General features: G+C 32.0%; 1 protein-coding gene and 1 pseudogene across 7 annotated transcripts in view; both read right to left on the bottom strand.

Annotated features, from left to right (window-relative positions):
• The window catches only part of PPP1R9A (protein phosphatase 1 regulatory subunit 9A), a 262,671-nt gene that overhangs the window by 90,730 nt on the left and 145,085 nt on the right, over positions 1-26,856 (bottom strand). For all 7 annotated transcript variants that reach the window (XM_015589385.2, XM_025046923.1, XM_025046925.1 and 4 more), the window contains exons 4-6: positions 26,065-26,185; positions 16,194-16,298; positions 732-867 (exon numbers count right to left, since the gene is read on the bottom strand). In XM_015589385.2, the coding sequence (XP_015444871.1) occupies positions 732-867; positions 16,194-16,298; positions 26,065-26,185 (362 nt within the window). The remainder of the gene's footprint in view (positions 1-731; positions 868-16,193; positions 16,299-26,064; positions 26,186-26,856) is intronic.
• LOC112479949 lies at positions 5,953-6,068 on the bottom strand (annotated as a pseudogene).

Raw genomic sequence — 26,856 nt, 5'->3', positions numbered from 1 at the left:
CATCTGTATTATATTACAGCACACAAGGGTTCTGGACAGCCGTTTTCACTTGGGGGTTAGCTTCTATTCATTTACTTGATCTTCTGCAGAGAACAGGATGCAAAATTACTCCAATATGTATCTACTCTATGGAATATGTGCTGGTGGAAAAGCTTTGTTCTGCATTATGTTAGCACAAATCACAGTGAGCAGATCCAAAGAACCTTTTCTTCCTGGAAAAGAAGAAAACCCTGAATACACTTAGCAATTTTTAGTACTTTTTAGTGTATATTTGTGTATGTATGCATGTGCTTTTTCACACAAAATGTTTACTGATTTTTTTTTTTTTTGGAAAAGCATTATATGCTTACTATAGAAAATTTGGGAAAAAATGAAAAAAAACATAAAGCAGAGAGAGAAAATCACCTAATTCCAACAAGAAAGACAGCTACTATTCACATTTTGGTGTTTTTACCCTTTTTTGTTTCAATGGACTTCTTTTAAAGGTGTGGTAAAAGATGACTCCTTAATTATAAAGTTTTCATACCACAAATAGGCTATCATTACTTGACTCATAAGTGAATACCAAATGCAAGTAATATTATTTTTCCATGAGGTTGAACGTAGACACATTCTCCTTGAGAAACTGCAAAGAACCTATCATACTGTTGTTATACAGTAAAGAGAGTTTTATAAAGTAGCCATGTGAGGAGAAAAAACGTAAGAAAAGAGTGTTGGCAAGGACTACTTACCTCATCATCGTCGGCATCATACTGGGCATAATGCTGCTCAAGCAGCTCTCTCTGGCGCCTTTCTTGTTCCAGCGTCTGGCTTATCAACTGGGCAACCTCACTCACTTGTCCTGGTTTTTCTCGCCCAATAACAAATCTATAGGAAAGGTAAAGAAAACTAATACAGTTAGATTCTCCCATAAAAAGGAGTGCTAAGAAAAATAACCAAGCTTGATATCTCATCAGGGTCCCTCGAGCCTCAAAAAGAAAATATCATCTATATACTTTAAATCAGTTGTCTCCAACCTTTGTGGCACCAGGGACTGGTGCTCCTATGAAAATCTAATGCCTGATGATCTGAGGTGGAGCTGAGGCGGTGATGCTGGGGACCGGCTGTATATACAGATGAAGCTTTGCTCTTCTACTTAGCCCACCGCTCACCTCCTGCTGTGTGGCCTGGTTCCTAACAGGCCACAGACCAGTTCTGGTCTGTGGCCTGAGGGCTTGGGGACTTCTGCTTTAAATGGTAGGCCTGGGTGGCAGGAGAGGTTAGCTGAGCAATTAGAGTGATTTTTTGCAGACAGAGCCCAAAAGAAAAGAAAGAGAAAAAGTAAAGGATCATTAAAAATTATTACCTTGGGAGAAAACAAAACAGATGTAATACATTCTACAGTACTTTACACATTTTTTGATGCCCTACATATGGAAGCAAACTCATAATTTCCTGTACCATTGAACTCAAGAATCATTTCCACAATAATGTTCTCTTTATAATGCAAAAAGTGCTTCAAAACTTTTTGAGGTATAGCATACCTTAGGTGGGTAAATTATATATAGAGAGAGGCACTGTTTGCTAAGTTACAGTAACTTTGGAGGTAAGAAAGAAGAGGGAAACAAATGTAGTCATTTTGATTTTAAAATAAAAATATAAAAAAAAGGTGGTGAATTAATTCACTTTTTGGAAGAGATGGTATGAGGAAAGATGTGGCTTCAAGTAATAAAGGAACTAAGGTACATATGTTGATACTAATTCCTGTAAGAAAAAAAAGTATAAATAAAAAATCAGGGAGGTAATTTATTGCAAACTATAGTCACTTATGATAAATCCTCATTAACACTACGTGCTTTGCTCAACAAATTAATATTCACTTAATATCTTTTCGCACTGATATATGGTTCTATTTTCTAAAAATACAAACAATAAGTATCCATATTATTTCCATATATCATTTAACATCATTATTTTGAATGTGACTCTTAGTTGTCTCTATACTTGATGCTTTCCTATGATAGTGCTGTATTCAATTATATTTTAAATGAAATACTCCAGCATTCTTTGTACAAACACACTAAAGGTCCAAATTTTTATATTTAGATGTTAGTATTTGTCTTTTAAGAAATTTTATTAAGTTTCAAACAGTACTTACTTTGATATTATGTTTGGATGTTCATTTATCACTTGAGTTATTTTCCTTTGGGAATCGACTATAAATAGCACTTGCAAATACTAACATTTTTATCTTTATTCAGGTATAATTCACACATGATAAAGTATATCTATTAAATGTATAGGTCAACAAATTTAACAAATGTATAAACCTGTAATCATCACATCAATAAAGATATAGAACATTTTCATCAACCCAAAATATACTATTTCCCTTTCTAGTAAATTATCCTCATCCTGGATTCATATATTTATCTTTTCTACAGTTTAATACAGATGGAATCAAAAAGTGGCTTCTTTGGCTCATTATAATGTTTTGGAGATTTATCCATGTTGTTTCGAGTATCACTAATTCATTCTTTTTTTATCACACTGAAAAGTATTGTACCAGATGTGCTATATTTGGTTTGTCTATTCTTCCATTGATAAGTATTTGGGTTGGATTTTGGATATGATGAGCAGAGTTACCATAAACATTTAAGTGCAAGTCTTTGTGGGGACATAAATTTTCATTTCCTTTAGACAAATAAGTAATAGTGGAATTGATGTCATATGTTAAATGTATGTTTAACTTTTAAAGAAACTGTCAAACTGTTTTTCAAAGTGGTGGCACAACTTTATAGTCCTAGCAATGCATGAAAGTTGAAGTCGCTTTACCTCCTCACCAATACTTAGTATTGTCTTAAAATTTTAGCCATTTTACTGGGTATCTAGTTGTATCTTACAATGGTTTTAATTTCCAATACCCTGATGACAAATAATTTTAAGTATCTTTTCATGCATTTCTTGACTATTAGTATATCTTCCTAAGTTAAATGTCTTTTCAAATCTTTTGCCTATTTTTTAGAAAAAATTGTGTGTATGTGTTTGATTTATCTTTTCTCCCAATCTGTATTTTTGCCTCTTAATTCTCTTAATTGCCTTTCAAGGAAATCCAATTTATCGCTTTTTAAAAGATTTGTGCCTTTTGTTTCCTGATATCTTTGCCTCATTTAAGATTGCTAAGATTTTCTCCTATTTTTCTTCTTATAGAGTTAATCTTTTGATTTTATATTAAGTCTATGTTATCCTCAAATTATTTTTCATGCATGACGTTTATTTAGTAAGTTTAATACAGATGGAATCAAAAAGTATCATTATTTTCCAAATGGATAACCAGTTGTTTCAACACTATTTGTTGAAAAGACTATTCAATACTGCCATTCAATTACTCAGCTACATTTGTTGAAAATCAGCCAACCATATATTTGTGGATTGATTTCTGGATTTTCCAATCTACTTCACTGATGTATTTATCTGTGTGCCAATACAACAAACACTATCTCGATTACTTTATAGTAAATCCTGAAACTAGGTGGTATGAATTTTCCAATTCCTTTATATATTTTTAAACTATTTTGACTATTCTAAGTTATCTGCATTTTCATATAAATTTTACAATCAGCTTATCAATTTCTTTTAAAAATCTCATTGATGTTTAATCTGGGATTACTATGAATTTACAGATCAGTTTGGGGAAAACTGGCATCTTAACAACATTGAACTGTCTGATCCATGAACATATTGCATTTCTGCATTTCTGCATTTCTTTAGATTTTCTTTACTATAGTGTTTGTTTTCTATAGTGTTCAGTGTAAGGTTGTTTCCATAACTTGATAAACTTATCTCTATTTCATTTTTGTCAAGTTATTGTAAGTGGTACTGAGTTTTAAATTTCAGTTTCTAATTGTTGCTAGAGTATAGAAATATAATTTTTGAATACTGGACTTGTATTCTGTGACTTTGTTAAACTCACTTATTAATCATGGTAGCTTTTTTATAGATTACATAGCATTTTCCTATATAAAAGATCATATTCACCATGAAGAAAGACATTTGTATTTCTTCTTTTCCCACTTATTTATTTTGTTTGTTTGTATACCTATTTATTTATAGCTTTATTGCACTGGCTAAGATCTCCAGTGTATGTTTAAAAGAGAATGTAAGAGTTGACATCCTTGTTTTGTTTCTTAATTTGTTTCATGATTCTAGAGTATGAGTTCTGAATACCTAGAGACACACAGGCGAATTCATTTGGAGATATTATAGTTTCTATGATGGACGGAAGATACATAAAGTCTTTAACATGTACAACTAATCTAGAAATATCTTGAATTCATTATATTTTTGGTAACAATTTAAAAGTCAGAAATCAAGTGTAGGGATACTTAATTATTAAGAAACTCATATCCTAGGATGGTACACTTTAGTAAAATCTAGATTGATCTTTTATCTTTTTCAATGCATAATAGAGTGGAGTTTGAAGGAGTATCACTTATCTACTATAAAGCTGACAGGAGATTGAAGGAAGTAATTAATGTACAAAGTGCATATTAATCAAAACAGTAGCTGAACTCAAAGTAAAATTAGAATTCCCATTCATTTAAGCCATTAATTTTTTAAACTCATTTGAGAATTACATTGTCAGTTCTTTTAGTTTAAGAGTTTTCCCTAAGAATAGAGAAGTTTCTTTCCTCTCCAAGGCAAGTCTTTAAAGTTACTTTGAACACAGTTCAGGGAGAGGAAAAGATAAGTTTTGGGCCGCTTGCCAAATAGCTGAAACCATTGCTGCTGATTTTACAGATGAAAGAAGGAATCTTAAAGATCTTGTGAGAAATTTTAAAGCAGAAAAAAAATTTTAAGTCTAAATTATATTACACAATAAAAATTATGTAATTATATAATAAACTAAAACTCCAATATGATGTACAAGTTTCTTCCTATCCTCAAAACATGATCCCTAATTCCAAATCAGAATTATTTATGGATGCTAAAACCAAAAACTAAAAGGAACAAATACATATAATCAAAGTTTCAGAGAAAATAAGAATTGTTCCATATTGCATAAAAAAAACAGCATTTTAAATCATGAAGGCATAGTTGTTCAAAATCACAACTTGGCTTTCTTTCTGAAAGTACCCTTACAAATTTAATATTATTCGTTATTTACACAATATTAGTTCATATTCAAAATCACTTTACAGTTTGAAGTGATTAGTAATTGCATATAAAAGACAATTCATCTCATGAAACTCACTTTTAAAAGTTTTATGTTAAAGTAAACATCCCTTCATTCAGACAGGTATGTTGGGTTATAGCACCTAGCTGCATACATCTTTAAAGTCTTGTAATCCACTATAATTTATAGTACATATTTGCAATAATAGAATGTTATCCTGATAAGTATGGTCCACAGGGAAAACAACCAGAACTGGAACTAAGCTATTCTCTATGTCTTATTTTCCTCATGTTAAAATTAGTATCTATTCCATATGTCTAAAGGAGTGATAAAAGAATAAAATATGGTATAGATATAAAAAGGACTCTAAGGCACTATTGTTACTATGAGAAAACTGATAAAATTTCCCATTTGAAAAATGTATAACATTAAAATTAACTCGCTATAGATGTTCTTAAATATTTGGTCAATATTTAAGCTGTCTTTATAAATACATCCTATACAGTACATGTACAACCTACATTTTATAGAATTCAGTAGAAAATGTAAAATTTAAAGTAAGGTTATTTCAATTACGGATTCACAGTATGGATATGCCATGATAGTATTACTTAAGGATTAAAAGAGTCTGTAAAGGGGAAAAATGGCTTTGATAGGACAAATTCACTGAAACATAAACATGACTTACTAGTTCTGTGACCTTAAATATCAATATTTCTACTCCTTCATTTCCATATCTGTAAAATAAATGATTTTATTTTTTAAATTTAATTTAATTAATTTATTATTATTATTTATGCCTACAGCACCTGGTCTTCCTAGGTGGTCTCCCATCCAAGTACTAACCAGGCCTGACCCTGCTTAGCTTCTAAGATCAGACATCAGGCTAATTCAGGTTGACATGGCTGTAGACCATGGACTGTGGCTCCACTGGGGCGTGAACCCAGGACCTTCTATATGTAAAGCAGACGTGCTAACTGCTACACTATGGAACCACGTCCAAAATAAATAATTTAACAAATAAATATTATACAATCCATACAAAAAGCTTAATTAATTACCTGGTGCCTACAGTGTTTAATAAATATTTGCTGTTGTTTTTATCTAGGTAATGTATTAACATCTAGATACAGTTGGGTACATTTAAAAGTACTACCTGCATACACTGCCCCAATTATCTCTTATTTGAATCACATTAGTTTTGAAAACAGAGTAGGCTTTTGTAAGTCGACCACAGAAAAAAGAAAAAAATCCTCACACTAAAGTATACTCTGAGCATATTAATTTTAGTCATCATATAAAATACAAAAGTATGGATTACATGATCACTTTAAATTGAATTTTTAAAATATTCAAAAATGTAACAATAAAGTGCAAAAATCAGTCTCTCTAAATATATGTGATAAAATCAACTGATACTTATACAGCTATGATTTATATTTTAGATATTATCTTCAACTGAAGTGACATATATGTAATCAAATCAGCCTGTTTCTAAACTTAACGATCCTTTGAGAAAATATCTTTTTTCTTTTTACTTTCTAATTTTTTTTTTGCTCAACAAGGAATGGTTCAATCTTATTTTTTTGCTATAAAGAATGAGATAACAGAAACCAATGGGTATTTAAATTAAAAATTAGGTATTTTCTAAGATTATAATTGACATACAATTGCAATTCTAAATCTAAAATATACAGTTAAGGTTTATGTTTTTAGCATGGCTTGTTTCTAGTGTTTAAAACGATCATCTTGTTTCAATGTAAATTATTTCACTAAGAAGTGCCCCTTCTCCTCCTCAGGCCCTCAAGGTGAGCTATAATAGGCAAAGGCAGATAAATCATTTTTTCTACTCCATCTATTATCGGAGCAAGGAATGTCCATGTACTGCCCTTTGGAGTTTAGATGACAAGATTATATGGAATCCATTTGATTAGTTTATTGAATTCACTGGTGTGCTATCAAAGAAAACATAAACAATTTATAAAATGGCATTTACAATTTGCTGAACTGAAGTCATAAAGATCCTACATGTTCTCTGTGAATGATGAGAGGTTATGTTGAAAAATGATTTATGAGTGTCTTGTTATTCAGACAAAAGTTATTCTAGTAAAAGATTAAACAGGTAGACTACCCATGATTCCAAATCCATAGTGGCTTCTCCTCTTGTCTGTGGGCAAGGGGACAGTCTTAGGAATAATGTAAACATGAAATCCACAAGGATTGGTGATTTCCATGCAAGTGGCAATTCCCTCACTGCCCTCTGTTATTAGGCACAATCACAAAATCGCTTTGATAAAAAATGATAATCTCAGTTTCCCCTTGTGCTGTGACAGCAACAAAAACTCATATTAAAATGATGTGAATGAAGTGAAAACATTTCAAGATTTAATGCATTTCAAATGGAAATCTCAGATATGCCAATGATTTTAAGTAAAAATTTTAAAAAACTTCCATATTTAGAAATTAAATGCCCAAGTGTGAATTCAAAATAAACATGTGCATAACTATAAAAAATTCACTTATCATTCATTTAAATTTCCTTTTGAATATTATAACCTTTTCAAAAATGGATAGAGAGATATTTAAGATCCTCAGATTTATTTATTTTCTATTGTGTGTAATGCAATTCCTATAAAATCCTGGCCTCTAGGAGTGGAGTACGGCACAATGTCAAAGTCATTAAATACATATGCCCCCTGGCAAAAGCAAGATGAATATGTAGTTATTGATCATAAGGAGCATGAACTTGCCAGAAAGCATTTAAAGTTTAATGTGAATGGTGTTGAAGAGCGAACATCATTTAGTAGAAACTTCTCATGAAGAAGTAGTCTCCCTCTCCTACCATCACTTTGCTGTAACTGCTATCCTTCAGGGGTAGAACAGCTGTCTGGAGTTTAAAAGAACACCTAATCCCTTTTCCAGAGTTTATTTGTTCAAATGTTTTACAGTTGTGTTTTTAAAGTTTTCTATTTTTTAGGCAAAAGTTTATAGAATCTTTACTTTTCTATATAGAAGGAAAAAATGTTTAGACTTCGCACTATTCTGGTCAGTCTTTCCTAAATAGTCTCAAAATTTTCAGAATTCTTAAGACAAGGTATGCAACATTAAACAAATTATATTGTGGTATAACATGAATCCATCTACCCATCTGTCCGTCCATCTGTCCAATTAGTTATTGATCACTACATACTAGGTAGCCTCTAAGATGGATCCAAGTGATCTCTGACTCCTGATATTCAGGTCTTGTGCAATTCTCTTCCCTTGAGTGTGGGGGAACTTGCTGACCCACATTTATCAAGTAAAATACAGAACTGATGGAATGTCACTTTGGATATTAGGTTATGAAAAGATGGCAGATTCCATCTTGGCTATTCTCCTGGATCACTCCTTCTAGGGAAGCCAGTTTCCATGTTGTGAGGCAACACTGCAGAGAGGCTCTCAGGAGAGAGCTGGGAAGTGAAGCACAGAAACTATGAGACAGTAGAAGTTTGTTGCTTCAAGTCACTACACTTTGGGGTAATATATTATGCAACACTAGGTACATTAACTATGTTAGGCACATAGAGCTTATGAACAAGACAGGCAAGGTTCCACTTTAAGCTACAGACCAAAAAAAAATTAATTCTTAAATGTTATATTGTAAATCCATGTTTGAATATTGAAAAGCACCCAGACGTAAATTTTCTATAGATTTTTTTTTCTGGTAAAAATATCAATAATAATAAAGTACATTTAAAATAAAAGTATATGGTACAATAAAATCTACATATTGCTACAGAAACTCATTTTATTACACCTGCCTTTCTTAAAAATACTTGGTCCTTCTTTCCAAATCATCATCATCAATATAATTAGTATGGTGCTTTTCAAGTTAAACATAACTATGATACATTTTAATAATCGGTTTTTATGAGGTCAAATTTATACACAATAAAATTCACCAAAATTAAGTTGTATACTATGATGAATCTTGACAAATACATATACAGTTATGTAATGACTACAATAACCACAACATAGAACATTTCATCACCTAAAAAATGTTCCCTCTCTCGCCTTTGCAGTTTAAATGCAATTCAAAGGCTTTTGTGTCTGGCTTCTTTTACTCAATATAACACGTGTGTGAGTCAAATGTGGTGTCGAGTATATTGGTAGTTCGCTTCTTTGTATTGCTGAGAAATATTTCATTGCATGGAATATAATACAATTTGTGTATATCAATTTATCAGTTAACAGATATCTGAGTTGTTTTTAGTTTTCAACCATTAAGAATAAAGTGTCTATGAATATGCAAATATAAGTCTTTGGGTATATATACACTTTTATTGCTTTTGGGTATATAGCCAGACTTGCTGGCTGGTATAGTAAGTGTACATTTTATTTTATAACAATCTGCCAAACTGTTTCTGTAAAGTAGCTGTGCTATTTTGCATCCCCACTGGCAATGAATGAATGTTAAAGTTGCTCCACATCCTCATCAATGCATAGTATTATCAGTCTTTTAAATTTCAGCCACTCTAGTTGGTGTGCAGTAGCGCTCACTGAGGATTTAATTTACATTTCCCCAATGATTAATGATGTTGAACAGCATTTCCTGTGCTTAACTGTATATCTTCCTTGGTGAAGTGCCTCTTTAATTGATTTGCACATTTTTAATAGGGTTATATATCTTCTTATTGAACTATAAGAGTTTTTCATGTCTTCTAAATAATAATCCTTTATCAGATAATTGTTTTGCAAATATTCGGTCTTTAGCTTGCTTTTTAATTTTCTTAAGAGTATTTTTCAAACCAAATGTTTTAAATTTTGATGCAGTTTATTTTATCATTTCTTTCGTGTTTCTTGCTTTTGTGTCTTAAAAGATCCTTGATTAACCCAAGATCATAAATATTTTTGCCTGTTTTCTAGAAATTTTATGGTTTCAGCTGTTGTACTTAGGTCTATGATCAATCTAGAGCTGACTTTTATAGACTATGGGAGAAGGTCAAGTTTTTTTTTTTTTTTAATGTGGTTATCCAATTATTCCAGCACCAATTGTTGAAAAGGCTATAATTTCCCCCACTGAATTTACTTTGTTACATTAGGCAAAAAACAATTGTTTATGTCAGTTTAGGTCTGTCTATATTGGAACTCCTGATTCTGTTCTATTAATCTATATTTCTATCTTTATGCTTAAACGAGACTGCTGTGATTTGAGTAGCTTTCAGGCAGTGAAAGTCCTTCAACTTTGTTCTTTTTTAAAAAATCTCCGGATTTAGGAAAAAGTGAAATCTTAATAATATTGAGTATTCGGATCCATAAACATGGTTTATTTCTTTGCTCATTTAGGTTGTCTTTATTTTGTCTCAAAAGAATTTTGCTGAAATCTTCAACTTATTATGTCAGATTATTCTTAAGTACTTCACGTTTTTGATGCTATCATAAATGTTATTTTAATCTGAATTTTCAATTCTTTGTTGTTGCTAGTATATAGAAATAGAATTGAGTTCTGTATATCAACCTATCTCCCATAATCTTGTTTGACTCATTTATTAGTTCTAGTAGCATCTTTTGTAGATTCCTTAGGATTTTCTACATCGATGACCATATCATCTGTAAACAAAGTGTTTTACTTCTTCCTTTATGATCTATTTCTTATTCTTGCCTCATTAAACTAGCTATGACCTCCAGTGCAACGCTGAAGAGAAGTGGTAAGAGTGGACATACTTCCATTGCCTTTAAACTAAGGGGAAAGCATTTGATCTTTCACCATTTAGTATTAGCTGTAGATTTCACTTAGATGCTAGTTTTCACACTGATGAAATTCCCTATTATTTCAAGTTTCCTGAGTTTTTTTCAAATCATATCTACAGAGATGAGCATATGATTTTTTTCCATTATTCCATTAGTATGGAAAATTATATAGGTTGAATTGCAAACATTAAATCAATTATGCATTCCAAAGATGTCACTTGACCATAATTTTATTACCCTTTTTATATATTCCTGACTTCGATCTGTTAAAATTTTAAGGATTTTTGTATCTATATTCATGAGAGATATTGATGCGTAATAATTTTTCTTTTAATGTCCTTTTCTGATTTTGGCATGCTGGTTATGCTGGCCTTATAAAAGAAGTTGAGATACGTCTCCTCTTCTATGTTCTGCAAAAGTTTGTACAGAATTGATGTTATTTCTCCCTCTAATGTTTGGTAAGATTCACCAATGAAACAAACTGGAACTGAAATTTTCTTTGCTGAAAAGCTTTAACTCTAAATTCATCTTCACGTATCCAAGACTTATATTGGCACCCCCAAAAGAATGAAAAGAAGAGACTATTAATGGTTTCCTGTGTAGACTAAGACATGGAGTAAGAGGAAAAGAATACTCATTTTTTATTTTTATACTATTGAACAATTTGACTATTTTCGTTCATGTGTGTTCATTTCTTTTATTCAACTATTTTTAACCAATCAAAGAGGAAAATGGCACATAGAGAAAATTATAAAAATTAAAAAACACAAGGATTCAAAAGAATAAAGTTAGTATACAAATTCACACGATAAGATTCTGTGCCTTTGTTAGAAATGGCTATAAAATTGACTCTTGGTTTTCTAGCAATCTACATGAACATCTAAGAAGTGATCAGAGATTTCAGAAGAAAACACTAATAGCTAGTATTTTATTTAATTCTAACTTTTTCTATGCATTCATTTAAATACATAACATGTATTAACTCATTTAATACTCAGCACAAATCTATGGGTTAGGTACTATCATGATGCTCATTTTATAGATGAAGAAACTGAGGCAGAGGGAGATTTAAACATTTCCATAAACTCAGACATCTGACAAGTGGTTAAGCCAGAATCTGAATCCACGAAGTCTGGCTTCATGTAAAAAAAAAGGCAGTTATAGAGAAAGAGAATATTTCCTGGTACTAAGAGCAGAAATTAATATCAATGAATATATTAAATATTATTTATAGCTTGTAATAGAAAAGTCTTCTATGATTTTACCTATCTGCTACCTACACTACAACCCAAAACACATTTTTCCTCTTAGCCGCAAAGATAAAACACAACAGAGTGAACCAAATGTCTTAATTTGGGACATCTCTGGCAAAAAAAAAAAGCCATCACATAAGACTAAATTCCATATCCAAAAATAAAGGAAAGGTAGTTTTATATAACTTTGATTTAGTCTATAAATATCTAGTGATTCCTACTTTCTTTCTATAGGTATACCAGTGATTTTCATCTTTTGAACTACTTCCTGTTATTTTTTTCTAATAACTTTATAATTTCAAGTTTAAAATTATTTTCTCCATAACTAAACATGGGCCAACAAACATAAGGATCTTTTCAGGATCTCCAAGAAAAGCATAATTTAGTATGTGTTAATACATGTATATATATATATATAATTGTGAATAGGTAGATGAACTTGCTTATTCAAATGAACTGAATCTAAACTACCTAAATTATTTTTTACATAATACAGGATATGACAATGAGAATAAAACTTTATTCTAACTTTTAAACTATATTACACTTGGAAAGTTACTATCAACCACCAAACACATTAAAGGTTTTTAAAAAACTGCTAAAATTTTCTTCCTAGGTTTTTACCAGGTAACACTAAAATATATAATAAAGACATACTAAATAGCATGAATCCAAAGTCAAAAGTCAGAAGGAATCTAAAGTAAATGTGTTATGCAAATGTATTATATAGCATGAGTTAATCTAGAGCCATTCTAGATAGACCAAATGCTTATAAAGCTATGAAATGTATTAATCAGGGATACATGATACTTTGCAAACATGGGTCCATGAGTTGTTTCAAGCAAGACATACCAGCCTATCAAAACTGTTTGGTGATAATAATTGTATTTATTACTTGTACCTGGATTTGGTGGAGTCTAGGGGTTTACAGTGGTTAAGCTGGTCATGTAGTAGGAATGCACCTACATGACCAGCACTATGAGAGACCCCTACCACACAAAGACTTGGGGCTTCCTGCTACCAAAGTGCTTCATGAACATGTGCATGGTGGTTTAAAATTTGGAGATGAACAAGTCCCAGGAGACCCAGTGGATGGATGATAAAAAAGGGTATGTCTGAGTCCCCCACACCCACCCCTTTGATGCTTATCTTTCTCCCACCGTTACCCTGTGTAATCATTTCTGAGTACAAACTATGAGTCTTGTGAGTCCTTTTCATAATTGATAAAAGTAATTAACATGATAAAGGCACAGTGCTCACTGTCAGGACTTAAACTAAGTGATGTCAGTAAAATGAAGGAAATAATAATTTATCAAGGCTTTGAAATTATAGCTATCCCAGGAACCAGCCTAGTTTGAGCTGGACCACTTCTTCACAGTGGCCTAATATGCTTTAAATCATATAAATGATGTAGGATTGAAAAACATATATATCCCTGGAAATTATCGCATTAAAATATTTGTATTACGAGGTCTCTAGTATGTTAAAAATTGCATATTAACAGGGTCTTCATTAGTACCATTAGTTCATAAACTCAGGTATAGCAATTCAGTTTAATGAAATAAAGCAGGCTAAGAGGTCAGAGAAAAATGATTCTCTGTAAGTGTGGGTAAAGTCACAGAACTTCATTGTGTGATTTCGATTCATATCCAAACACTGGCACCGATTTCATGTACATTTTCAGGAATTAAATAAAAATCTTGATCTCTAATACTTAAAAAATAACCACCACTCAAATTTGTTTTACTTTTCTCATCGCCACTAGCTTATGTTTCCCCTTCCTGGCTCTTTAAAGACAAAAGTTCCAACAACCCCTTCCAGATCTGTGCTTAGTAGTCAGAAAAATTCAAACTAAGTTTACTAATTTTTCAGATATGTTTTTAAAAATAAAGTTTAGTAACCACTGAATGTGGTAGCTCAGTCATCAATGAATAAGAAATACAGAATGCTACAGATTTTAAACCTTTAGTTTAAAACAGGTTATTAAAAATAGAGGTCTAGTTTTTGGATCCTGTTTTTATATTAATACCTTATAAAGAACTACCCACATAAAATATATTTGGAGGAATTCAAAAATTACTTTTAATAAGTTAAAATTGGGGAAAGACTTTTTTCCTTACATTTCAATTGATTAAGATCCCACGTTACATAATTTCAATCACTTAAGACCCAGTTTAAATAATTTGAGGGAACAAAGGCAGCTAAAGATCCCATTTTAAAATCAAGATTTTTGCAAAGTGAATGAGGAAATAAGATCAAAGTAGAATGATCTCTTAACCTAAAGTCAAAAAAGTGGTATGAATGATAAGTGCACAAGGAAGAAGAGATAACCAGGAGACAGTGAGGTCAAGGAGGACTTCTTGGAGGGAAAAGAATCTGAAATATGTTCTTGAAGATAAGTAGGTTCTAAACAGAAGAGAGTATTTTAAACAGAGAAAAAAATGGCAGAGAAAAAGCACAAAAAAATAATTCACAAGTCACATTTGACGGATGATGACTACACTGGTATGACTGCACCACAGCATGAACCCAGGGAGAGGTAAGTGATAAGATCTGATGATGAAAGATTTTTAATACCAGGATAAAGAGCTTAGATTCCTCAACGAATGGAGGTCCCCTGAAGTTTCTGAAGAGGAGAGGGACATGATAAACGCAGAATTACTATTTCTACCCACAGATCTTAGTTGTACTACTAGAGTTACACAAAATGAGTCAATTCCTTTTTCTGATAGCCCTTCATATATTTGAAAACTGCTATTACCTTCTTCTATTAGGGGTAAGAATGAGGGCTGATTCAAGGGAGAGATTGAAATCAGGGAGAACAGTTAACAAGCCTTTGGCGATTTGTACAATGCTTGAAATGATAACAGCAGGAAATTATGAAGAGAAAGAAAGGATAGCTATAATTTCATGTATCTACAAACTTTTTTCCAACTGAGAAATGTTCTTATAAGTTGAATGTGTATCTTATTTCACTTTTAAATTCACTTTAAACCCTAATGGGCAGCTTCAAAACCAAGTTCTATACTGACACAGGAAAGTGCTGCCTCAATAACAAACAGCAATCTTCAGAACACAATTGCATTTACTGAGGGGACAGTACAGTTGCTCCTGCGCTCTTTCCGATTATTTTACATACTTTTCTCAGGACTATGGGTATTCTTGAAACAGTGACATAGCACCCATAAAAGTTGCTGAGGTTGTATTTATAAAATATTACCTTCGGCATTAAGGGGTGCTTTCCAACTGAAAAAGTATAAATTCTAAAACTTAAACTCATGCTTCTGCAACATAAAATACACTGCAATAAAATCCTAATGTTACCTCTTTATAGCAATATTAACTCACCAATATTTTCAACATATTTGTCAGTTTCATTTAGATGGCAGTAACACTAAAATACTTTCATAATTACAGAGACTAAGTAATGTCCTCTTATGTGTTCCTTCATAGGACTTATGGAAAAGTATAAGATGTAAACAATACTATATTTAACAATAAGTATACTATGATCAAATAAAACAAATTTCAAACCTTGACCTCAGTTGGCTCAGGACTACTCTCTTATTTGTTTTCCAATCTATAATTTTCAGAACCCCAGGACTGGACATAAATTTCAAGGTTCAAAAGAAAATACTTTCTGTCCTATTAAGTTAGAAAAGTTATAGCTTGCCGAAGATTAATCCTGCTTGATTCTTTAAAACAATAAAAAGATTTTAAAAATGCATTCGTCAACCTCAAAACACTCAGCCTGCTTGTCTAAATAATATGTATCATTAGATGTATGAATGATCACTAACGTAGCTCAGTAATCAACAATATTGATTCTCGCTGTACACTTCATATTGTCATGTCTTTCTAGAATACTATAATTTATAGTTTTGTTATATTTACATGAACTAATTACAATAAAGAAGGAAAAATTAAAAACTAAAGGCAAATTTTAGCATTCTCATTGTAATTACATATATTTATACGTACAATTATAGAAAACCAAAACTCAACAAAATATCAAGTTACCAAATTGTACATATCTAAAGCCACATATTTACCTGACATTACCCTTGGTGTTTCTGAGAACTGTTGCAGCAAAATTCTGTGTGACACCCACCAAGCTGATTCCATCCACTTCCACAATCTGGTCATTGACTTGTATCCTTTGGGAAGAGGAAACAAATTGCCCACAATTAATTTTTCTGATAATACATTATCATTCACAATAAATTCATTAACAAAATACTTGATTTTAAGATACTCATTGATACAAAATTTGTCTTTTATATATAAACTCTAGATCTCATTCAAATGCTTAATGTTACAGAAATTAACAAAATCATTTCACTGGTTTTTAAGATTAGTTTTGGGAAAACTGACATCTTACCATATTGACTCTTCCCATCAATAAAAACTGAGTACCACTGTAATTACTCTGGATAAGTGTTGTACATACCATGTGTTGCTGCTGTGTGTTAAGAGAAGTTATTTAAAGCTCAGAAATAAGAACAATTGGAGGTCGACATGTCCTTTCAACGTCATGTAGGTGCATCACAGAACCAACTAAGGATAATTTGAGGGAATATATTTTAATTGATCCACTGTTTAAAACTGATGAAAAGTCCTGGACATAGTAAAGTTGCATGTTAATTTGTAGATTTTTGCCCTGAAAAAATTCAGATACTTTTCTTCTGTTAGAAAAGATAATCCCATAAGCCATAGTTTATTTCCCTGTAGAATATTAACTAGTTTTATATCTATCTTAACAATGTTATTCTAATATTACTTTATTAACTTGTCTTTAAATGCCTACTCCTAAAATGTTCTTTGAACCACATTTATCATTTTATCAGTTCTCTTAGTGAGTTGAATAAACCCTGACACATGTTCATTTTTTATTTATAAAAGTCATCTTTTTAGTTCTTGACTCTTAGCCTATAATAGTTTTGGATGTTCCACCAAGAAGCCAGAACAGATTCACAAAGACAATTCAACTGTAATACCAGAGATATGTATTTCAAGGATTAAGACCAGCCACATTTTAGCTTGGTCTCTAAAGTGATTCTAAAGCAGCAACAAAATTTCATCTTTGCTACCACCATGTTTTCTTTTTTCTTTTTTTTTTTTTCCTAATTTAGTACTGTAATTTTTTTTTTTTCCTGGTTCTTATCCAGTTTAATTCTGGATCAAATTTGCACTAGATAGTGATAACAACAACTAATTCCCCACTGGTAGCAGCAATGATCAGGAGTATGATTTTATAACCTGATCATTCGAGACTTCTGTTGGGATTATAGGTATCTATTATTATTACCATGTGAGAGACAACAAAGAATTTGAGTTGCGATCCTTTAATTTCTTTGTCTATTTGTGAGTTCAAACTATTTCATTAAAAAATTTAATAAACACTAGAAAGGAAAATAGCCCTTTGAAATCTTGACCAGTGGGTTTGTGTTTCTTTGATCTCTTGACCTGTTTCTGAGGCTGCAGAGCCTGAGTGGCCGTAATTGAGAGAAGACATCATGCTGCACTGTGTGCGGATGAAATATGTTCCTAACAGGAGTGTGTTTAATAAATAAATTAAAGAAGCGATAATCTAATTGGTTCATAGAGAATCCTAAGCACTTTCATAAATCTTCTAGTATCTAATAAAAACTTTAAATGTGCTAGACATTTGAGAAAACAATCCTTCTTAAAAACTCTGTTAGATGCTCAGAAATATTTTTTAATAAGAGCTCAAGTTCATGTAATAAAAGTGAGTCTTTGACAAATAAGACTAATTTAATAATTTTGGTTTAAATACACAGCTGTTTTCTCCATGATTTTGTGAAGTGAATGTGTATTTTCATGAAAAGACTAGTTAATCTGAACTTCCTAACATTCAGATATGAATACTAATCAGATAAACTAACAGGTCTCCTACATAAAGTTTAAAAGCATAAAAAAATACAAAATTGTGTTCAACTAAACTGAATCATAATTCTCACACTTTTATATCAATAGTAATTATGTTTTTTAGATTACCAACTTAAAACATGATTTCCAAGATTCTTAGTTATTTCTAAAACCTTGGTAATAAAGCACAACTTTAAATACTGTATATAATGAGCACTGTAAAATTTCTGTTGAAAACAGAAACTCAAAACCACATGTATTAATTCTCCATCTCTTACATTTTTAAGAAAATGTCTTTTTGGCTTTGGTTTATAGATTATAGATCCTAGAGTCCAAAACATATAGTCTAGTTATTTTATGGTTATGCACATGCAACTTTAATAAAAAACAAGTAACTATAATGCTTCAGTCTAAAGGAAAAGTTTTCCATTAGTCTAAAGGCCATTTCCATAGTCACTAAATTAAATGCTACCATCAGCTGTCAAATTAGCATGTGCTGATTTTACATACTATGTTAAAATTATAAATGTAATATATGTTCGTGGTTAAAAATTTGGAAAATGTGGAAATATTTAAAGAGGAAAATAAAAATGTCATGTAATCCAACCATCTAGAGTTGACCGCTATTAAAATTATGTTGGTGAATTTCCTTTCAGATTTTTTTATTATGTATACACCTTTGTTTACTTACTGAACAAAATTAGAATATAAATATGTAGTTTTGTGGGATTAGTACTTTTTTACTCATCAAGATAATATTTACTGAGTGCTTACTATATGTTAGGCAGTGTGCTATGAGTGCTTACTATATGTCAGGCAGTGTATTATATGCTCTTTACGCTTTGTATCTTATTTAATCTTGCAAATAGCCCTGATTAAATATATTAGAATTATGATAATTATTATGATTAGATTTCTGTTTTACATATAAGGAAGCATTGGCTCCTCTTATATAGTCATACAAATAAGTGGCAGAACTTGGCTGGGAACCTCGGGTATCTGACTCCAGAGCTTACACTTAAATAATATGTTATGTTATATCACATCATTAAATACTTTTCTACAACAGACATTTAGAATACATTATGCTATAGTATTATATATGTAAGCCTCTTACATATTGTAATACTAGTATGTTGTTTCAAGCTACTGATCAGGTTAGCATTTTTATGTAAATATCACTGTGAATATCTCTGATTATTTCTTTGAAATTACTTGCTAGGAGTGGAATCATTGTGTCAACATACATTACATGTTAAATACTAAATTGTCCTTCAGAAAGCTGTTCAATTTGCACTCCTCCTAGCCGTGTCGAAAAGTAGTCTACTGCACTTGCATTAAAAGTGAATATTGTATTAAAAAATCTTTTTATAATCTGAAATGTGAGACATTATTTTTAAATTTTGTTTTTGTGACACTTAAGATGTTTAATGGATACCTGTACGTCTTTCTTCTTTTTGTAAATTATTTTCAATTTGCTTTTTTCTTGTTATATTTTTTACGAATGTGTTATCATCTGTTCTTTTAGTGCTAATCTACACAAATAAGTGGTCCATACCGATTGTCTTCATTTCTTAACTACAAAGAACTTTCTCCTCTTGTCCTTCAGTCTGCTAACAAAAATGATAAAGTACAATAAAAAGAATTACAGTGGAACGCTAAACCTAAACACAGTGAATTTCTGTATTTAGTTTCTATCCTTAATTCTCTTCAAATTTATTGCTTTGAAAATTATTTACCTCTGTTTTGAGATATCCAGTAACTTTTTCTTAGACCTAATCTTCTTAAACTTTTCAGTCTCATATTATAATCGCTGATTTCTAAAGACTGACTCATCCAGAGAAATTTCCAGTTCTGCAAGTTCCATTCATGGTAAGGGCCCTAATACAAGTGTATCACTTTTTATCTTTATATTATACTTTTACTGTACCATTTCTATGTTTAGCTATGTTTAGATACACGAATACTATTGTGTTACAATTGCCTGCAGTTTCAATACAATAATATGTTATAGAGGCTGGGAGCCTAGAAGCAGTAGGCTATTCCAGATGACCTTGGTGTGTAGTAGGCTATACCATCTAGAGTAAGTGCACTATGACAGTTACACCACAAAATCGCCTAATGGTGCATCTCTCAGAACATACCTTCAGTTAAGTGGCACATGAATATATGTACAAGTCTGCATATTTTAACAAGTATGTTAAACTGTTACAAAGTTACTGTAACTCTACACCATGTTAATAAGTGTGTTCATCCTTGTACTTTAAGATGTAAAAATAGTATGTGTGGCTGCAGGAAATGATACTTGCTAGTCTGCTAAACTGCTTGTGTACCATAGGCAATTATTATCAAGTACCTAACTACCAGTGAAGGTTGTTAACTAGAATTTAGTTAAGTAGACCACAAATTCAGTTTAATATGGATAGCTGAGACTATGCTAGAAGCAACGGTGACAGAAAAAAATGTAATTGTACAGATGAGGTAATGGGATGAATTTTTGTTTTTCCAGAAAAAGGATAGTAGTTTAATGCTAAAGTGTCAGCCTGTTCTTGTATATGAAAGAACTTAATGAAGATCAAAACTTGAGTGTGTATATTAAGTTGTAGAAGGAGTCTGAAGAAGTGATGTTTATTTGCTTGAATCTTTTATCCTGAGAGGAGATAACTTTTAGATGCAACCTCACAGAATTCTAACACTGATAATCTCTCTCAAATCTTGGCTCATAATGAGAAGCACAAAAATGACAAGGGATGTGGTCCTCGTAGTAAAAATTAAATAGACAGCTCTCTGCCTGAGACCATCCCAGAGTATGAAGAATACAGATAATCTGGACTTTCCAAAATTTTTCCACAATAGCAGAGAAAATAGCCTGTTTCCCCCTGGCAACATTGTCTACTGGAATGGAGTTATGGGAATGCACCTTGCTAATCTGAAAAGGGTGTCTAGTCCTGGTCATTTCCTCAACAGCTTCCATGTGCTAACAAACACCAGTGTGCAAAGCTACTGCCCTTTAGCCTCCATCTGGTACCTAAATTCTGAATCCAAAAAGGGGAAAGGCAAGTAAAAATCTATGTTGTACTATTCTGGGGCTTGTTTATTTACTGACATGATATAACTGGCAAGGGGAAACAAAAACAAAAAAAACAAAAATTCTACCTCACAGGGTAAGTCAGGTTCAGCAACCGATGCTGAATGAACAGGAGACCAGCTGCGGCAACATGAATAAACTTCGGTCCACATAGTCTTCCCCAAAATGCTAAATAGAGAAGTTCTAACTGTATATGAACATACATACATGTCAAAGCAGTTACAGTCTAACTCTCAAAGGGATGAACAAACAAAATATTTGATTAAAGAGTGCCACGAAGTGTGTGCACAGAGAGGAAACCATCGACTAAGGAATTACAACAGAGGGACACAATTACAACAGCAGTTTCTACCTATTCAGCCTGCAGGAGGGAGAGTCTGCTGCAGGGTAAGTCCAAAAATAGACCCCTTCGTCTGTTTTATATGTCGATGTTACCCAAAAGATGGTCAAAAATAATTAAAATCTTTTGAAAACCAATGCTTGAATGAGGATAAACTACACAGCACCTTAATTTCATATTTGATATCTTTTCCCAAAAACCTAAAAAGGGCTGTATTCTAAAATGATATGCAAAAGCTTCAGAAACAACCACAGGAGCCAGAAACAAAGCAGATCCCAAATACATTTTCAATTTGCCTCAAATGTGATATTATAAAATTTACTTTGCTTTATAGGTTCATTAAAGAGGGCTGGAGAAATAATTAGTGTGTTAAAGTGTCCTGTGTACAATCATAAAAGTTCTGGCAACAAAAACTCATGGTTACAATATTTAATATTATTTTACTAAAAATGTAAAACTAAAACAGAAGGTAGAAGTAGCTACCATATCACCCAGCTAAAGCACAAGTTACCCTGTAAGAGGCAAAGTTGCGCAAAGGGAGAGAGAAGGAGAGAGGGAGAAAGAGAATATGATAGAACAGAATAAAAAGAAAAATGTTAGCCCCAAGTAAATGTGTTGGAAGTAATTAAAGCACAAGTATTCACTCACTCACGAATATTTATTGAGCACCCTCTATGTTTCAGGCATATGAAAAGGTACAAACAGACATGAAAAGCTTTACGCAAGAAAATTTAGAAAGCAGGACATGATATCAAAGAATAAGAAAGCCTCAAAACTTTCTAAGTACACTAGACGAGTCAGGAGATAAATATCTGGCAAATTTTTTAAAGTACTCAAAATGTGGTGAGAGCTTATGAGACGTTTGTAAGGGGTAAAAGCAATCAATAAAAAAGGCTTCTTCTTCTTCTGTTGAGCTAATAAGAGGAAAAGAGAGAGAAAAGAATTTTCTAAATATGTCTGCTATTTAACATCCCTTGAAGGAAGTATGACTAAATCTTAGGTTAAATTGAAATAGTTTTCTTAAATAAGAGAGTTTTTAAGAAAATAAAGCAAGCTAGAAAGGTATAATACCGACGCTTATCTGCTTAAAGCTAAAAGGACTACAAAGAACATCTGATCCAGAACTTTAATTCTGTCCACAACTGAAGTCTGAAGAATAACTTTCCCTAGGTCACATGGAAGTAATTTTATTATTTTTAGTTGTAGTTTAAAATATATGTAAGTATTATATATTCTCTCACTGGAAAAATTAAATATTCCAGATTATCTGAAATCCAAAAAACAGCCAGTATAGTCATCTAATATTTTGGTGTGTATTAATTCCAAGTTTTTTGGAGAGATGGGGAGAGAGAGAGAGAAAAAGAGGAAAGGAAAGAGAAGTTGGGGGGCGGGGCTGGAAAGAATGAATAAATAGAAAACACCCACACAAGAATGGCATCACACTAATCATGTTTTGTGAATCCTTAAATACAATATCAATAAGCATATGTAACACAACTTTTTAAAAATTATTATTGACTGGAGGCAGCAACCAACTGTTCCTTTTGTAATTGTTTTATACTGATATCTTTTAAATAGTAAACATTTAAATACTGTGCAAATGAGCACACCAGAAATAGTGGAAATAATAATATAATAATTTAAAGGATACGAACACTACCATAGGTCTAATAATGAGACCGCTTATTTTCGTATATAGATATATCTTCAATTTTCATATACATATAAAAGGTATGAACTGAAAAATCTCTAAAATCCCACTGACCTCCAAAATTTTATTATTCTATATATATTATTCTATGCACTTTATATATCTTTCTACAGATATATAAAATATACTATAGTTTTTCATGACTTCCCATAACTATTTTCTTAACAACTTTCAAGTTTATTCCTACTTCATTCAAGTACAGTTTCATAAACTGTACCATGAAAGGTTTTTTATTTATATGAGTTTATTTAATACAACAATGTAGATAACATTAAGTAATTTGTTTTAATATACCACAGCTCTATGTAGAGGGGATGAAATTAAGACTCCTGGTCACATGATCTCAAAGATTCTGTTCATTTCATTACATTGAGTGACCTTTCTTAATATATTCACTGAGACATTTATTAAGCATCTATTATAACAATAGAATTACTATACTAGGAAATATTCATTTAAAAAGGTTGAGGAGATGCACACCGTAACTGATAAAGCGAAGATCTCGTGTTGGTGTAAATATTAAAACTGCACAAGAGAACAAATCAGTAAATAGGTTAATAGAAAATCAACCTAATTTTTAAAATGAGTGATGGAAAAACAAATAGATCTGCTTTTAGAACAACAGGAACTGGCTGAGTGCCAACTGCAAAATTTTCTACCTTTTTGTTTTTTAATTACTCTGTATTTAAGTTTGGCTTTGTGGCTCATTTACTTAAGAGGGATGATCATAATAATTTAGTATTGTTCGAATACTAATAATATGAATTATGTCCTATCACTTTAGAATGACTTAAATTTTTCATGAAACTTAAAGAGATGTTTTAGCTCAATTGGAAGAAAGACTCTAAATAATGTTTATTGCTGTAAACATTATGTAATTCACTGAAGGAGTAAAGAGGTTATTTCCATAACTACTCTAAAATGGAAGAAGACTGTTAATAAATTACTTTTAAACATAAAATGTTAATATCCCACTTTGTATTAAGTGCGATACATATTTAGTCTGCTGAACATTCACTCAAAAGATTCACTTCAGAACTTCTCTATTCTAGTACTGTGGGAATATAAATAAAGCTACTGACTAAGATGTAGTCCCTAACTTTATGGAAAGAGATGATACCCAAGGTGTGGCTTTTTATTTTAATAAATCAATTTAGTTCCCCTTGGGAAATATCTGTGTACATCAATATGTGTTATTAGGATTACAAAAGAAATAATGCTACTATGAGTCTCAGCAGAGATTCACAAATGATTTTCAACATGCTTTATTTCTTGAGAAGATGGTTAAATGACAGATACTTAAACTTTAAAAAAAAAAAATCAAAGCCAGTTATTCAATGTCCCTAGAAAAATAAGATTTTTCTTTGAATTTGGTACTCATATTTTTGGGTCTTTTATTTCTATTGCCAACCTTCTGCTTCAACCCCAACCTGATGCAGCATCCTGATGGAGCCTGGAGTGGAGAGTAATCAAAGTTTTTAAAGATACTTGTAGCTTGAGATGATGAAAACTAAGACAAAACAATGATCTGATGCTTGGCATACATCTAAATTGCCCAAGGTGAATGTTTAAAGCAGAGATTGCTGGACTTCTTTCCTAGAGATTTTAATTCCTCAGGTTTAAGTTCTGCTCAAGAACTTGTATTTTTAGACAGAACACTTTTTGAGAGACATTGATCTCCTGAATTACCTTCAATGCAGAATTAGAGTTCCTATTTTCCCTTCCACCTCTGTCATTTTCAAAAATGCCAGACCTATTATCGCTTGTTTGATATTTCTGGGGTGGGTTTTTTTTTTTGTTTTTTGTTTTTTTTTTAACAATTTTATGAGTTTATTTGAGCCAAACTGACGACATATGCCAGAAATCAAGATCTCAAGTGCTCAGGAGATAACAGTTTTGCAACTTCTTTAATGCATTTCAAATTAAGGAGGACAGATAAGGAAGGAAGATAACGTGGAGATGGGAAAAGTAGGGCAGGAATTGGATTACAGCAGAGTTAACAAGATTACATGCTCTCTTAAGGGTTAATACTCCCTTCCAGAGACATTACTTCTGGTATTTCAAAGGTGCGTTTATCTAGATGCAAAATAACAAGGGACAGGGCTTGCTTAAGGCACAAATAAACCTTTTACTTATATGCCTGAGGTATGACTACTCGCCATGACCTGCCCAGGAATTTATGATTAGATACCCTGTGAGGTTACTTTCTACAGAACCCATTTTCTCATCCAAAGTTCCCCCATCTGGTCGTAAGTCAGTCTGAAGGATGTATTGATAGCCAACCTTTTGATTGGATACTGTGGTCTCTCGGTGTTAGGAAGGCTCATTCTTATGAAGTCTTAGTATCGATGTCATCTTTTTGACCACTGGGGATGGAGCAATACCAAAACCATGGTATCTGAGTTGAGGCTGAATTTTTCCCAGTAAGGGAAGGGCAGGTAAATGGAAAGTAGTCAGGTCTCATGGCCTTCATTGTGAAAAAACACTGGATCGTCATTTCCTGTGAACTATCGTAATCCAAGGTTTGCCTTCTGCCTCATTTTTCTGTAGCTGGCATCTATTATAACATGTTTTAATATTTCTGAAATGAAACTACATGCTGCTTTCCACAGTACATATTCTTAAACTATATACACCCATATTTCTCCTCACTTTCTACTAGATTGATGAATGGACAGGTACAGAGGTAGATATAGATAATAGATCCATCCACTCATTTACCATCAGGTATTCTGCCTACAAATCAGAAAGTAATTCAAGTGTTTGAATATTTTCCACATATAAGACACACTCTGAAATTATGTCCTAAAATAGCGAAAGAAGAAAACTACCATTGAAAGAAATTCCCAGAAAAGTTTCCTAGATTTTAGTTATTGATGACAGCACTTAGCTTACCTGCCATCCCGCTGGGCAGCACCGCCATCTGTTACAGTTTTGACAAATATCCCCAGCTTTTCAAGTCCAGCATCTGCTCCAACACCCATTCCAATAATACTTATACCAAGTCCATCCTCATCTATGAAAGAGAGGGGGGAAAAAAACAACCTAAGTGTTACACTAGTCTGCAATTAGCTGATTAGACCTATTTGCTTTTTTAATTTTGTTCTTTATGAACTCTGTGATATGATTGCCTTGGCAGAATTTTTTTTCTATGCTGGGGAGCAAGGGTGTCAAAAAAGATCCTACAAAAGGCTCATGAATTTAATCTCACTTTACTACTGCAGTTGGATATTCATTGTGATCCTAAGAAAAGGTAATAATTTGATTATTGAGGACTCAATCATTCTTAAAACACAGGCTCTCTAAACAATATAATATTTTAAGCACAAAAGCATACACACTCAAACACACCTATTTTATTTATTTGTTTGTTTTTTTAGGGGGAATAAAATTTTTGAGTCATATTTTCTTTCCTTAAGAAAAGAAAGTATGTTTTATTATCTTTTAGTCACTCTGAGGCTGGTCTGATTTCATTCCCATTAGTTATCCAGTTTTTTTCTTTTTGCCTGCTTTCACAAAGAATTCTTTGGAGTTCATAATTTTACGATGCATCTCTAGGTTGACCATTCTGGCTTAACTTTTCCTGGTTGAGCCATAGATATTACTTTAAATAAATGTGATCATAATATATCTGGAATTTCCCCTTTATTTATGTGGTCTTCTTTTCTTTTCTACTTGTTCCATATC

This window comes from Pteropus alecto, unplaced genomic scaffold, assembly GCF_000325575.1.
Source record: "Pteropus alecto unplaced genomic scaffold, ASM32557v1 scaffold21, whole genome shotgun sequence".
NCBI classification, from domain to species: Eukaryota; Metazoa; Chordata; class Mammalia; order Chiroptera; family Pteropodidae; genus Pteropus; species Pteropus alecto.
Note: the sequence above shows the minus strand (reverse complement) of the source record. Positions and strands in the feature narration are given on the sequence as shown.